This window comes from Trematomus bernacchii, unplaced genomic scaffold (assembly GCF_902827165.1).
Source record: "Trematomus bernacchii unplaced genomic scaffold, fTreBer1.1, whole genome shotgun sequence".
Classification (NCBI taxonomy): Eukaryota; Metazoa; Chordata; class Actinopteri; order Perciformes; family Nototheniidae; genus Trematomus; species Trematomus bernacchii.
This window is the reverse complement of record NW_022987869.1, coordinates 5,243,352-5,259,055: the sequence shown is the minus strand read 5'-3', so window position 1 is coordinate 5,259,055 and position 15,704 is coordinate 5,243,352. Positions and strand designations below refer to the sequence as shown.

The following is a 15,704-nucleotide window of genomic DNA, read 5'->3' as shown; positions in this document are numbered from 1 at the left end:
CCATGGGTGGACCTGCATGATGTCACATAGGAAGGGGAACCACATCTGCATAGCTAAATACCATGTTCTGTGATCACAAATAGGTTGATAGTTTTTTTGGCCTTGTGGAAAGCATTCTCAATAATGGCTTTAATTTAGAAAAAAAACGGTACAAAATGGCATGACATTGTGAATGACACATTGAACCTTCAATAAATAAACATGATTAACCTTATAAAAATAAACGATATCACTCATACAATATCGAATGAGTAAACCATGCGTGCACACTCCAGGCCAGCAGATGGCAGTAATGCTCCGTGTGCTGCGATATGACCGCCGCCAAAACGCTCATCTCACTGAAGAAATATTTTTCTTTTCGGAAGAAGATCCCGACAAAGCGGCCCTATTTCTTTTCAGTCACAAAAAGTCAAATAATCCGAAAACCGACGATGTACGCCAGGACAAATACCGGCAGCACACACGGAGACTTTCAGGATCGAAACGGAGTGAATTATGTGACATCGACAGAGACTTTCGGCCACTGCTCTCAATTGTTCTGGAAAAAGGATCCCAACGACTCCGGAGTAAGAAAGCAGCTGCCTATCGCCAGCTAGCGAGCTGTAGCTTTGTCAAACTATTTACCTAACTAGCACAAAGCAAATGGTCTTTCTACACGGAAGTGTTAAATTAGTGCATGAAGTCCAGTTTAGCAACAGTGTGTGATGTGAAGCTGCAGGTTATGTTAGCTCCGTTAGCTGTTGGTAACGGACCAACCGTCATGCTGAGCGGCTCACGGCCTAGTTTGATTCTTAGCCCCCGAGCTTGGTGGCTAATAATAATATGCGCCTACATACTGTATCTCTTTCATCTGCCACAAGTTCTTTGGTGAAATTAAACATCTATGCCCAGCCCTATGCCACATATATGTTGTGTGAGGCGCCCAGCGCTGCATAAAATGCATGTTATTGTAGCGGAGCATCACCGAGCTAATGCTAACACCAGGCAACACAGTCCGGCTAGCGAACACCTTCGCCTGCTGTTAAACCAGCGTGTTACTGTTAGGTAGCGCTTCGCATTAGACGATACTTTATACGGTCTGCTCTAACATAGTGAACCGTAGAAGGTGTATGTGAGCAGCGAATGCAGGTTTGTTTGCATGAGGTCTGCAATATTGTTATCGAGCAGCGCAAAGTAAACAGTAGCAGACTGCCCCGCAGGAAACGGGAGCGGAAGACGCCCCGCGGAGGACTCTGAAAGCGCTCTTTGTGATGCACACTGTGCGGTGCATTCATGGTCGCTCTGTGCCCACACACTATGTGCACAGTGCACACATGGACTGATATGAGTTAGATTTATATATTACAGGCTTATTTTATGTCTATTTGGCTTTATTCTGTCACACTAAAGCAGCTTCATAACACAGTGTTAACTGGAATCTTAATTAAATCCTAGCATGAGTTTGGGATTCCTCAAACAAAAGTTTATATTTCAGGAGTTTGCAGTACTTTCCAGGTGTCACTCACCTGATGTTGCCCCGCTGTCTTCAGCCTATGTGCATTTAAACACAATTTGTGCTTATTCTGGTCATTAAATCACATTAGATTCAACTTTTATTTTCATTGTGCAAAGTACAGGTACAAGCCAAGGAAATGCAGTTAGTATCCAACCAGAAATGCAAGATGTGCTAAATATAAATAAATACAAGGTGCATATTATAAAAACTGACAATACAGGGAGCATTGAATGAGCAAAACATCTACAATATACAGATGTAAGTATTGACAGAGTATTAACAGAGTGCAAGTGCAGATTGTATGTACAAACAGTAATATTATTTAAAAAAACATGTCTCCCCTGGAGCATTCCCCCTATTTTCCTTATAAAAACCATCCAATATCATTGATATTTACAATGCAGTTATAATTCGTTTTGCTATTTCAGATCTCTGAACCTAAGAGAAAATGCAGAAAGTGTAAACAACCTAGAAATGATAACCTTTGTTAAGATAGATATGTGTTAGAGCTGTTCTATTGGATGCATTAGATCACATTGGTCTCTCAATTTTTGGCGGTCAGTCATGGAGATAATTTCTTAGGTTGTTGTTAATTTGCATAATGTTCTATAGTTACACTGAGTGATCAGTCTCAATACTAAACAAACATAATGGCACTGTACCATTAAAAAAACCTTTGTTAGAGAAAGACTTTATCTGCTGACATCAGAGCGGTGTGAACACACTTGACTCTCGGCTGATGACAGGGCCAATTATTTGTCATGTACTGCAAGTAGCAAATTATACAGATTGCAGCCAATGTGTTAGATTAGCCTGGCTAGCCAACGGTTTGTGGATGAAATAAAAAAATAAAGCTTTATATTTCACATTTAACAGCTTAAAGTTGTTGTCAGATTGGACCTTCAATTGACTGTTATGGGCCTTGTCTCTAATGAGCGGCTGTCCATGGTGCTGAGCTGTGTTTCTTTTACTTTACACCTCTCACATTTATTATAAGACTCACCAGTGTAAAGGCATATTTCATGTTTTAGATTAAATGTTAAGGGATGAATGCACTCGCGTCATCTCCCCAGATGAACCTAGTGTTTCTTCAATTTAAGCAGCAACCTATTCCACACACCAAGAAATACATATTTTTGCAATATATCATTTCATATCAACATTCCGAGCTACCAGGAGGATGTTGAAGAATCAATGTAACGGCTTGTTGATATGTTTGCTGTGTCTTCACTGTCCTCTCCTCTTGCAGCCGAGCTCCACCATCAGCTGGTGTGATCAGCTGCCCTCGTCCTCAGCAGCCCTGTCCAGCTCCAGCCTGTCCTCAGCGTCTCTCTCCAGCTCCAGCCTATCTCTGGAGTCCCGGGCTCCGGCCCCCCCAGCAGCCACGTCAGCGTCAGACGACATGGAGTCAGACGAGAGGCCGTACGTGTGCGACATGTGCACCTGCGCCTACAAGCACGCCAGCTCCCTGCTCAACCACAAGCTCACCCACAAGACCGGAGACTTCAGGTAGGGTCTCACTCACAGAGGATTACTGGGGCTGCACCAATGTCACTTTTTTCATCCAATAGCGATGTTTAGAATAACAGTTTGGATGATGTTATTTATTCTCCTTTTGTGCCAGGTAACAAATACATCTTTATTATAACTCTTTATCCTTTCATCACACTAACTTTGAATACAACTACCTACTCGACGAGAAGTACCAACCGTCAGTGGTTGTGTTTGTCTACTTTGAAGTTGCTGGGATCGTCCTCATTCAGGGTTCTAATGCTTCAAAGAACAGACGACCTTTAGATTTTGTCCAGCGTCATTATTAAAAAGGATTATTTCTATATTACAAAGTCCTGGGAAACCGATAAACATCGGCCGCTGCCATTAATGGGGCTGCACGGTTTGAACAATGTTTTACATTGTAATATGATTCATGATAGAGGGATCATATCTGAAATGTTATCAATTGAACAAATATACTAATATGATCATGGTGTGATTTTTTTTATTTCAATTTTTTTTAAGAGGATCTGTACCAAACGAGGATCTTTTTGTATTAAGTGTGTTGCACATTGTTTGTTACTCTGCATCTCTACAATAATTAATTCAGATATTTTCACATACTTAGCCTTACCATATATTGCGCCTACCGTGATTGGGATGTTGCACTAGTCAATATTGTAATTTTCTATACGATTTCAATACATTTTGCAGCCCCTAGCTATCAGCGCATGTCACCTTATTTGCCGAAGAGAGAAAATAGGGCTCACACTGGCCTATGCATTGTTACTCCCTAATGATTACTATTATCGAGGGCATCAGGTAAAGCCTAAACCAACTTCCCCTCTAACCTCCACATTTTTTTTGTCTCCAAAACATAGGTGCGACTTTTGCAGCAAGCCCTACACCAACTACATGTCCCTGCGCAATCACATGCGGATCCACGGTCAGAAGCGCTACATGTGTGACCTGTGTGGGAAGGCCTTCCGCCTGGCCCGGTACCTCCGCAACCACCAGAGGATCCACGACGACGGGCCCAACCGCTTCGACTGCCCCTCCTGCTGCAAGAGCTTCAGGACCATGCTGGAGCTGGCCCAGCACCGCTGCACCGCCGCTAGCGCCAGCCAGGTGGGTGGGGCTCTGGGACAGAGTGGGGGGGCCTGGGGGGGTGTGTGTCCAGCTGCATTGGTAATACAACAATGTGTGATGGCAGCCACATGAAAGCTTACATATTTTCTATTTGAATGGTAAGATTTGGATGCGTGTGGTTTTGTTACATAAACACTTCCTAAATGTGATTGTTATTAGGCCTGCACAGCTAATCGAAATGTAATCAAAGTTGCAACATGGGTTAGTGCAATATTAAAACAGTCGGTCCAATATTTGTTACAGGCAAAATATGAGTTATCATTTGGAATTACTAGTATTGTGGTGCTGCAGAAATGTCCCGACCTACAAATGGTATTCTGTGGACTAATTAGACTATCTTTGTTTGGTACAGATCCCCTTAAAGAAATCACACCATATAATGCTAATGTATTTTTCAATAATAGGAAGATTTATGATGCAAAATGATCTATTCCTCCAATGTTGTGAATCATATCACAATTGCAAAATCAGTCAGAATATGTGCCAAAAGTAATTTTTTGCACAATGTCGAACCCCAATTCCTACTATCAGAGGGGATGAGGATGGGGTTGCTCCTGCTTCTAATGCTCTCTCAATCTTTTAAAAGTGGAATACAAGGTTTTAACACTCACATTTCATTAACACATTAAATCTATTACCAATTTTTGGAGAGTTGGCATCTTTTGTATACCTTATTTGAGACCCTGATACCCCTGAGAAACAATTCTTCACAAATGTCACAACGTTACCCGTTGATTGAAAGTGTATCTGACACAGCTATAGCTCCAAAATATTGAGGTCTGGACAGTTTAATTAGTTTAAATGATGGATCTTATTTACATGAAAGTTAAATGGTTGAACGCAGCCACCTGAAATGCCCACCACATTTGAATCACAGTTTTCCTTTCCTTAATAAAGATCGGAGGGTTTCAAAGAGGCGTATAATGACCATTGGATGTCTCACTTGGTCTAGTCTATTCTGCTGCAGCTCTCTGCAGCACTATGCTAGAGAGCTCGGTCTAGTCACTGTGCCTCAGCTTCCATGTAAACATTAGTATAACCAGGAGAGTCTTTATCTGGCAGAAAGGTGCTGGGCAGAGCCTCATCCCAGCCTTTGCTCCAAAGAAAAGCACTCCGACTCAACAAATCACAGCTGTTGTTTTAACAGACGCGCATCGCCCTAATGCTGGGCGGTATGACAAAAACTCATGTCTTTCTCAGAGTATTTCTCCAAATGATCACAGTATTTATTTATTTTTCAATGATTGGAAATGTATTTACATTTATACGTTTTGGCCCCACAAAAACACCTGATCAGTAGTGGCCCTCAGGAGTCTTGTGTTGCACAATGTAAACCATTTCATTGTGCAAACTTTGCATACCACATAACTAACAACAAAAGCACCGTTTGAAAATCTAAACAAATCCCCCCCCTCCCCTGAAACTGCAGTGTGCACATTGAAATACTCTGCCGCTCGAGCACCCTTCGCCACTTTTCCAAAGGTATTGCGGTATATGAAAAATTAAAATCATACGGTATAAAGTTCTTGGTATTTGGTATGAAACGGTATACCGCCCAGCTCTACATCGCCCCTTTGCTTTTGGTTATCTATTTATGCTACTTGCTATTTGTTTGACACTCGATTTGTTTTTCACCATGAACACCAACCAGAGAAGTGTTGCTGTCAAACTCTGTATAAACGAGCTTCACTGCTCAGTCTGACAGCACTCACAGCAACACTCACCGGCAGTGAGGACCTCCAGTCCTGCCGGTGAGTTTAACATTTCCTAGTGGATTGGACATTATAAATGTTACTCTGCCAGGCGTGGAAAAACTAGCAGTGCAACACTGTTTTTTTCTCCCTACGTAAGAGAAAAGTGCGTTACATATTGTAGCCCTTTTTTACTCTCTGTCTGATCACCAGCTTACTCCTTTTTCCAACCCCCCCCCCCCCCCTGTAGTGAAAGTGTGTGTGGAGTCAGGGTTAGACCAGGGTTAGGCTGAGTTTAGGGAAAGAGTCAGGGTTTAGAGGTTAGGGCAGGCACACATTTCAGTGGATTTTTCCTCTCGGGAATAGTAATCCAAATGTATATGTGTGTCTGTGCGTGTGTGTCTGTGCGTGTGTGTGTGTGGGGTTGGGTTATAAGAACCGGTTCAACTGCCCGTCCTGCTTTAAGAGCTACAGAACCATGCTGGACCTGGCCCAGCACCGCTGCAACGCCGCGGCCAAAAACCAGGTTGGTGTGAGCATCAGTGGGCATGTGTGTGTATGAGTGTGTGTGTTGTGTGTATGTTTAAGGTAGCGTCAGCAGGTGGAACTGTAGCTGTGAGAAAGGGCAAACCTATACACAAGTTTTAGATGTGATGGTCAGGAACTAAAGCAAGTTCGACTCCTGAAATAAGGTCTGTGGTCAGAGCCGAAGAGCCCTTCACCTTTTTGTTCTAAAATATAAAATGTGTCGGTACATACCCCACTGGTGAATTTGCAAAGATTTTACATTTAAAAAAAACGGAGCTGGCTAACAAGTATCTAAATGAGACTACTAAACGTATTCATGCCAAACATTAGCCGCCTATAGCTTAGCGGTGGTGATGCGCATCAATGTGACTAGTGAAATTTGATTATTGCATTATGTTAGCTTTTTACTTCTGGCTATTGCATTTACGCTTAAAAAAATCTTAAAGTGGTGTTAATATGTGGAGATTAATCTGCTGAACAAAACAAATAAATAACATGTTAGCAACAGATCTTATTTTCTTTGCAATATTCCAAAATCACAGGAAAAATCAAAGGAACCCATGCAATTCTCAGTTCCGGGTCGGGCTACAAATATATGCACCACTTTATTGATGGGTGTCTGATTATATGATATCTGTTGGTTTGACCATCCAGTTTATCAAAATGAGTGGTTTTGAAAATTGAAAGTGAAAATCACTCTGCAAATGAATAAGCATCACGGCCATCATAAAAAAAATAAGACTCGTGCTCATGTGACATTGAAATCTCATATCAGTGGAAATGATCATTTTTCCTATCTATACTGGCTGGGAGCAAATCCCTACACACCTCCAATGTGGAGGTGGAGAACAAGATCAACAGTCAAATACATCGGGAAGGTGAGGTGCCAGTCTGTTCTCGGACCAAATGTCTGTTTTTAATGTACTGAAAATGTGTTTAGTCCATTGTACTTAAAAAAAAAAAAAACTTTTTAAAAAATGGGGTTAGGGAACTTGTTTTCTCTCCATTTGGTGTTCTACTGTACACATTGGGAAACTGGATTAGTTTCAGTTCACTTGTAATATCACTTTGGCTTGACAGGAAACCTCGCCTGTTAACTGTAAACATTCTCTCAAGATTAACGCTAAAGTTTAAAGGACTAGTGTAGCTTTAAATGGTCAGTGGCATGATTAGGCTTTAACACCAATGTAAAGGTGTCGGGGTGAGAGGACAAGCTGACAAGGCAAGCTACTTTTATAGTTGTCACGGTTACAGAAGATCGTTTGGATTCTTGGTAGCAAAGGAGTTGATGGCCTGAATAATTTCTAGCTTTGTGTGAGTGTTTCTGTTTGTGTGTACTCCATCCCTCACATTCCAGGTTGACTAAAGGCTAGTGGAAGGTCAGGAGTCTGTAGGGCTTTGCACTGATTGGCTCAAGGACCTGACTCATCACATTCATTCGTCACCGGTCCTCCGCTCTATATCTTCTGTGTGCATTACTAAAGACATATGATTTATCAAATGTCTCTCTTCCCCCCCCTCCAGTCCGGAGCTACAGGTGGAGGTGGGGCTGCTGGTGGTGGTCGTCGTGCCAACTACTCCAACCACCGCCGTCAGCAGCAGCAGCAGCAGCAGCAACAGCAGCTGCAGCAGCAGCAGCAGCAGCAGCAGCAGAACAGCGCTAACTCCATGATGCAGCCGCAGCACGGGGGACACGGCCAGCAGGAACCTCTGCCCCCCCACTGCGTCTCCCCCATGTCCCAGGGAGGCGTGGGCAGCCAGCCGGACCCCCACCAGGTATGGAGGAGAGGAAACCTTAACTCTAGGGCTGGGTACTGCCCTCCCATACCACAGGGTTTACCACTCAATATATAGTGATTCTACAGGTTGGCGCTCGGAAAGCTAAAACCCGGTTCCAGCCTTTCTGTTTGCTGCACTAGTTACACTAAATGCAATGAATACTTCTTTTCTGGTTAAGTCCTCTTGTATCTGACCATGTGATTCTTCCGATGTAGGGTCTGGCCGTTTTGTGTCGGAAATAGCACTGCAGTATTTTATTGTCCAGTAAAACATTCAATATTGATATTTTCTCTAAATATAGTGGTGCAGTTATGACGTATTTTAGCGGGCACATCTGGAAGGGCTCCCTCGACAAAAACCCAATAGGCGCTTTCACACCAAGTACTTTTCCCAGGAATAGTTCCCAGAACTAATTACGCATTTCCACTAGAGCGCGGTTTAAGCGCGCCGTGCCCGGCCTGTTTTTGGTTGCGTTTCCACTAGGCGTAGTTCCGGCTAGTGGGTACTTTTTCACAAAATCGAGGTTCTTACCGGGCCAACAACCGGGCTGAGTATGCTAAACTAGTGAGAGAATCGCTGGCAACTACAACAAAATGAACATATTTGACCGTGATTTAATTGTAATACACGTTTCAAAATGATGCCGAAGTAACAACATACTGATACCGGTTAGTAGAAACCATGAATTAATGCTTTGACAAGTCTGCAGACAGATGGCAGGCGAAAAACCTTTTAAAATGTGTGTTTTCTAAATGGAGATTGGCTAAGGTAACGTTGTATATGCTCCGACCGTCCACACTCACAACAACGGCCTATACAGACATAAATAAACCAGCGATTGTATTCACCATGACACAGGCAGTCTGTGGTTTGTACTTGTTTAACTTTTGTCTAGTTTCTGAACAGATATGAGGAGCTGTGAGCTCTGAGGGCTAACAGCTAACGGCTGATGTTGTTTTTGTGTTTCGCATTGAAGATGACGTCATGGCTCCGCCTACACTGCGTTACTATGGATACTACCCCAGGAATAAGTCCCTGAGGGAGCCGCTGACGTCACTTCTTCGTCTTCTTCTGCTTTGGGTTTACTGGCAGGCCGCAAACAACTTCACGGCGTATACTGCCACCCGAAGTCCCCCGGCCGGAAGTCCCCCGAGTTGGGGACTGTCTTCAGTAGAAGCTGCTGGGACTCCCAGCAGCTTCTACTGAAGCCTTCCGAGTAAATCGCCAGAACGCCGACACCTCCTCATCTCCACTGCTCCCATGTTTTATTTTGTGTTGCCATAAGTTAGTCTCTCTCCGTTGGTGCGCTGGGCTAATGCTAATAATGCTAATGCGAGCAAAGAAAATGGCGGCTTCACAAAAACTTTTCCGAGTTTTACCGGGCGTGGTTTGCAATTCGCCCAGCCAATCAGAAATTGGAACCTTTTTCTCCCCAGGAAAGTCCCTCTCTAGCAGGGACTGAAAAGGGGGGAAAAGGTTAGCAAAAAAAGTTCTAGTTCCAGATCTTTTTGGTGTGAACGCAAAATCCCAGGAACTATCGGAACTATTCCTGGGAAAAGTACTCCGGTGTGAAAGCGCCTATTGTGACTTTTCTTCTTTTTTTTTTTTTTATCCATTGGATTTTGGAATATCTGAGAAAAAATCATATTTTTTTGAAATATTGATGCGTTAATGCTATCGCCAGAAGTGAAAAGCTAACGCTAGGCTATAAAGGAACTACAGCAAGGTCACATGACGTCACGCTAGGCTAAAGGTAGCTAATGTTTGGTGTCATTACGTTTAGTGTCATTTAGCCACTTGTTAGCAACTGTTTTTAATACATTTTTTAGACATTCACCAGTGGGGTATTTACTCACATATTTGATGTCTTAGAATACAACGTAAAAAAATGTAAGCGTGTATTAACCACAGACTTTATTTGGGAATCAAACCAAAAACTCTTTCTAAAAAACCATCCCCAACGAGGGAATTAGATGTGCTGAGAAAACCAAACTAATTTCCAGGTTTTATGACTCATATTCCGATATTAAATTGAGGGTGGGAAAATGACACATACACACACAGAGAAGCAAAGGTCAGCAAATAGAAATGGTTTAGCTGCATGTATGAGCAAAGCCCTGATGTAAACTGCTAATTATTTAGTGTTTTTGAAAAATGTATTCAGTATCCCAAAACATAATATTGCAATACCTGAACGTATAGATATTTTTCTTTGACTAGGTACATGTTAGTGGTTGTGTTGTACTGAGTGTGGGTCTCTGTGTTCCAGCAGGGCCGCCCCAGCTCCGTCTCCTCTCAGAGCAGCCAGCAGAGCATGAGGAGCTCCTCCTCCAACAAACACATCTCCTCCTCCAGTGCCCCCCCGTCCTCCTCCTACTCCCTGCTCCAGCCCCTGGTGCCTGAGGTAAAGGAGATGAGCTCGGGATACACTAGGCTGAGCGCCAACCCCATGGTAGGAGAGAGAACCCCCCCCCACTCGCCGCCCACTCCCGCTGGCTTCCTAGCTTCCTGCTCTCTGTCTGCCTACTAACACCAGGAGAGAGGACTAACATGTCTGTCCAGCAGAGCCTCTGCTCTCAGCTCTGGTCTTTCCTCCTTTAGAGATTCTGCTGTCTGAGGGGGGCACAGTGTTAGGCTCTTAGTCTGCTGCTTTCATTTCAAATATTAGGAGCCAAGATGGAAATAAAGTGGTGCAGCAATGACTTATTTTTGTAGGCCGACCCCGTTGAATATTGCTAAAAGTAAGATCTGTGGCAAACACACGTTAATGATACATCAGCAGAATAATCTCTACATATATACACCACTTAAATAAAAGTTAAAAGATGACTGCAGTCGACAGAAGCTAATGTAATGCTAAAAAAATACATCTCGTAATAGCCAGGAGTAAAAAGCTAACGCTAGGCTATAGAGTGCCACAGTGACGCGTCCTAAAACCCGGAAGTAAGTTAGTATTTTATCACTTCCGGTTCCCTCGCCAAAAAACAATGCAATTTCTCCATGGGATTTTGGAAAATAGCTTGAAATAAGGTCTGTGTTTGAGACACATTGAAGAGACAGATCACGTTTTGTTCTACGACATTAAATACATCAGCAGTGACCCCGCTGGTGATTTTTGAAGAGTTTACGTGTCTGAAAAACGATGGTTGTTAACATGTGGCTGAATAGGACTACAGAAGTTGTCCAGGCCGCTTCGTTTACCGAGCACGTAAACACTCCCGCTAAGTTTGTTTGCCCTGTTCTGCTTGAAAGCAAGTACCTGCCTCCTGCAAACTGTTCAAACAAAAGCTTCAACTTGTACCATTTAGAATCTGTATGTTTGAATATGGATCTTAAGTTGGCGTGACGTTGAAGCAGCGACCCTGCTGTAGTTCGTTTATAGCATAACGTTAGCATTTTGCTTCTGGCGACTAGATTTATGATTAGAAAATTATAAAAGTAGGGTAGACATGTGGAGATTATCCGGCTGAACAAAACGTGATCTGTCTCTTAAATGTGTGTCAACCACAGACCTTATTTCCAGCTATTTTTCAAAATCCTATGGAGAAATTGCATTGCGTTTTTGACGAAGGAACCGGAAGGAGTTTACTTCCGGGTTTTAGGACGCGTCACTGTGGCACTCTATAAAGGAACTACAGCAAGGTCACATGACTTCCCATCACCATCGATAAGCTAAAGGTGGCTAATGTTCAGCATGAAGGCGTTTAGTAGTCTCATCTAGACACTTACTAGCAACCTCTTTTCTTAAGACTCACAGAAGCTTCATGCGGTATTAGCAGCCCCCTGACTTGTCAGCAGATGCAGATACGTTATCTTATTGTATCTTCTTGTATGTTTACAAGAGAGGAGCACATATGTTGTTCTCTAGCTGCCATGAATTAGCCTGTCCAAATACTAATACCAGATTATAGGAGAATAAAGAGGGGTGCTTGAAGGAGTCCTTAACCCTTAAATCATTCATAATTTTGGACTACTTAAGACTACCAAACGCCGCCTTAGCCTTACCCCGGGATTCCACCGGGTCCGTCTGCGCTGCGCCGCCGCGTGCACAACGATCGCGGCCACTTCAGTCAATGCGTGTTATTCCACCAGACGCACCGTGTTACGGCTCAGAATAGTCCCAGAAGCGTCCCAGAACCGTCTCGGCGTTGGGCTCCGCTAAAAGTACGCGGCTGGTCTATTTTCGACGCGAGACCCGAGGTGTTGCATAGCGCTGGGCAGGAAGTGGAACGATCAGAGCATCCAGTCAATCCCCAAAATAAACTAATTTTGCAGACCCTATCCCTCCGTAGTCTTTCAAGTAGGAGAATAAGTGCCAGCGTTCTCCTCCGGTTTACAGGCACTGTGCAAATTATATATAGCCTATAGAATAATTATAATGATGAATGCATTTTTTTACCACTAAAATACAGCAGCAACACATCTTTGATTCATGTCGTTTGTAACTGGACTATTACAATTATTATTAACTTTGTCTGTACAAAGTAGCCTGTCCAGGAAATATGCCCAAATCAACAAAAACTGCGAGCCGGCAGACAAGACGCTCCGCTTCTGAAACGCGCCCGGTGGGGTTTGACGCTGTAGGAGGTCGGAACAAAACCGCGGCGCAGACGGACCCGGTGGAATCCCGGGGTTATCCTCCTTTAGCTTAGCGGTCGTGTCGTGACGTGAAGTCATTTGATTGTGATGCAGCCTAGCCTTTTTAGCATTCTTTTGCCGATGTATTTAAGCTTCAAATACTATAGAAGTGGTGTTAATATGTGGAGATTATCCTGCTGAACAAAACGTGTAAGTATCAGAAACGTGTGTTTGCGACAGATCTTATAATCTGCAAAATGTATTAACTGCTGTGTCAACCTCCAAAATTACACCATCCCTGCACAGCTCTCAAAGCCCCTCCCCCACTCAGTCTCCGGGTTTCTCCGGGTGTAGCTCGGGCTCTGACCTGACAGTAGCACACTAACCTAGGGCTGTCCTGCTAACCTAGTCCCGCCTTTCACCCTTTCGCACCTGTCACTCTCTTAGCTCGGTGGTGCACGTTGGAGTTGGGGCTGCACACGAGTCTTCATATTTGATCACATTAGCAACACTGAAAAAAAGTTTAAAAATCAAGAGCTATCAAGTTTAATGTACCACTTGGATTCCTCAGATCTTATTGTTAGTCAGCGAATCCAACAGGTTTTAGTGTGAAGTCAAATGTATGTCATCAGATCAGAGTGCAAGAATCTGACCCCAAGTCGCTGACCGAACACTAATGTAGGAACAGGAATATATGCTCACAATGTCATGTGGACCTTCTCTTTAATAATGAAGAAAAACGACTTTAAACCAAATCAAGTTCAATGGGATAACCAGCTGCTGAACTGGCACTACAAACACTAGTCTTTTTCATATTGTAGAAAATATGTTATAAACTAACACCTAACAATTATACTCATTGAACTCTGTGTTTTATTTGTAACATATGAGGTAATATTGTAACATTATTTGATGAACCCTACTCTATATGATTAATTTAGATAGTGTTGCTCAGGCGCGTGCAGCTCCATCTCTAACTACACCTGCCTGTTTTATCTGTGTGTGTCTCTGTGTGTCACATTGCTATTTCATCTGAGATGTCTCTGCTGTGACTGGTATTTGACGTTCCTCCCCTTCTCCCCCCTCTGCAGCCGAAGCACCAGGACACTTTCTCTCTGGCCCCCCAGCGGCCCCTCACCACCATCAACCCCATCGGCCACTCCCTCCATCCGAACGGCGCGCCCACACTGAAGCCCTCCCCCGTGCCGCGCAGCATCCAGGCCATGCCGTGGGAGCAGCGCTCTCTCTACAATCAATGAGAGGGACCTGCAGCCCCCCCCCCCCTCCAACACCCCCACACACCCTCCCCCTACCCCCTGTTGGACCCAGCATCAAGGAGGGGAGGACTTTGGACGCCCCTCCAGCGCCTCACCCCTCCTCTGGGCTCGGGGACAGGGACCCCACCCCATGAGAACTAGTTGAGATTGATTACTGAGTAGTTAGGTTAAAATGTGTTGCCTTGCCCCTCATGTATGATCTATGCCATGTACTGGATATAAGTTAAAATGTCTGTCCTCTCACTAAGACTTTCTGTCCCCCATTCTTCCCCCCCCCCACTCTAGTTATGAACGTATCTATCCTTCCCATTATGAATATTGTCTCTCCCCACCCCTTCCCCTTTTTTTCCATGTTAAACAAAAGGCTATTTTCTATTAAGATAGCATTCCAAACCCTGAACGACGAGGGATTCAGATCCAGACCAGTCTGAATCTGAACATTCCAGGGCGCCAAAATGTCGAGTAATGTGACAAAATTCTCCCCTCACTTATGTTTCTGAACATAAACCCAACATTTAGTCAGATAAGGCTCTGGAAAGAGAAAGGGAAACTTTTCTTTGTTACTTGCTCCAGAATGAAGTTTGTGTATATTGTACGTTTGGGGGTGTCATGACTAAAAGCCGTTTTCCACAGCAGGGACCCCTCGAGGAAGGGGCCCCGCTGACAACATGTGTGCAGTGGGGCCCCTCTTCACGTGAAGACTGAAGCCCTGCTGTTTAAAGGACCTCATCGCTTCCCGCCACAAGGACTAGTTTGGCACGGTTTCCTTCTTTAACACAACTGAAGCTCACTCTTTTTCCTGACGTGGTGGCTTGTTGTTATTGTAGTTTTAATAACCTGTTGGCTGGGAATCACATCCAGAACATTCACTTCTCCATCCCTTTTGTTCCAAACTGACTGTTAACATGTTTAAGAAGCACTTTAAGAAAAGTGCTGTATAATTATTACTGTCCTACCCCCCCCCCTATCTCAAGCTGTGTGGGCTGTAAGGATGTCACACTGCCTTACATCCCCCACCCCCCCCCCCCCATCACGACACACACACACACGATCACCACGGCTGCACCGGAAGCTTCAGTGGCCAAAATACACTCCCCCCTAACACACCCTCCAGTGTTGCTTTCCCTTTCAGAAAACGTCCTGCCTGCGTCTCACAACTTCCTGTGAGGTGTCTCAACAAACAGCCAATCACAACTGGCCAGATAACTCCAATTAAAAGATGAGGTGAATCATGTAAAACGGTCCGTTTAATGAATAACAGTTTAATCATGTTTCCAATATGTAGTTCTGTTACGTTATCTCGCTAACACGGTGTTCACTGAAATACCCACAATTCTACTGACATTGTATTTTCTCTTTTTAAAGTTGTTTCTATTTTTATTCATGACATGTTTTCATCGTTGCTTTCTCTCTCCTTGTAAAGTGTCTTTGAGTATTTAGAAAAGTGCTATACAAATAAAATGTTTTATTATTATCACCATCAGGGCTGCTTCTCCTATATAGACCACGATCTAATCCCAGTAGCTAGTGTTGTTTTCTAAATTAAAATACTTTCTTTCTGTAAAATGAAAAGATGCATGCAGGTATTTTACATGGATATGGATAGCATCTGTTTGCGAGATCCCGCCATGAAGAGTGCAGAGTAGAGACCCTATATATGGTTCCCTACAAACTGAACATCCAATGATCTGATGAGGACAAAAAAGCTCCAGA

General features: G+C 43.7%; 1 protein-coding gene across 3 annotated transcripts; it reads left to right on the top strand.

Moving 5' to 3' along the window:
* The first annotated feature begins 335 nt into the window (after positions 1-335).
* Positions 336-15,471, top strand: LOC117469297 (zinc finger protein 646-like). 3 transcript variants are annotated; one of them, XM_034113719.1, is made up of 6 exons: positions 336-566; positions 2,745-3,004; positions 3,871-4,117; positions 7,882-8,133; positions 10,409-10,588; positions 13,806-15,471. In XM_034113719.1, exons 1-6 carry the CDS (start codon positions 432-434, stop codon positions 13,971-13,973), a joined length of 1,242 nt encoding a protein of 413 aa, XP_033969610.1. In that variant the 5' UTR covers positions 336-431; the 3' UTR covers positions 13,974-15,471. The 3 variants fall into 3 exon arrangements, with proteins under 3 accessions (XP_033969610.1, XP_033969611.1, XP_033969609.1); XM_034113720.1 differs by having other exon boundaries at positions 10,406-10,540; XM_034113718.1 differs by having other exon boundaries at positions 10,406-10,588.
* The last annotated feature ends 233 nt before the right edge of the window (positions 15,472-15,704 follow it).

Excerpts from the sequence above, each read along its gene's own strand:
- LOC117469297 (XM_034113718.1), top strand. The coding sequence starts at position 432 with ATGTACGCCAGGACAAATACCGGCAGCACACACGGAGACTTTCAGGAT. Across the intron at positions 3,005-3,870 it reads CACAAGACCGGAGACTTCAG|GTGCGACTTTTGCAGCAAGC; the intron begins GTAGGGTCTCAC and ends TCCAAAACATAG. Across the intron at positions 10,589-13,805 it reads GGCTGAGCGCCAACCCCATG|CCGAAGCACCAGGACACTTT; the intron begins GTAGGAGAGAGA and ends CCCCCTCTGCAG.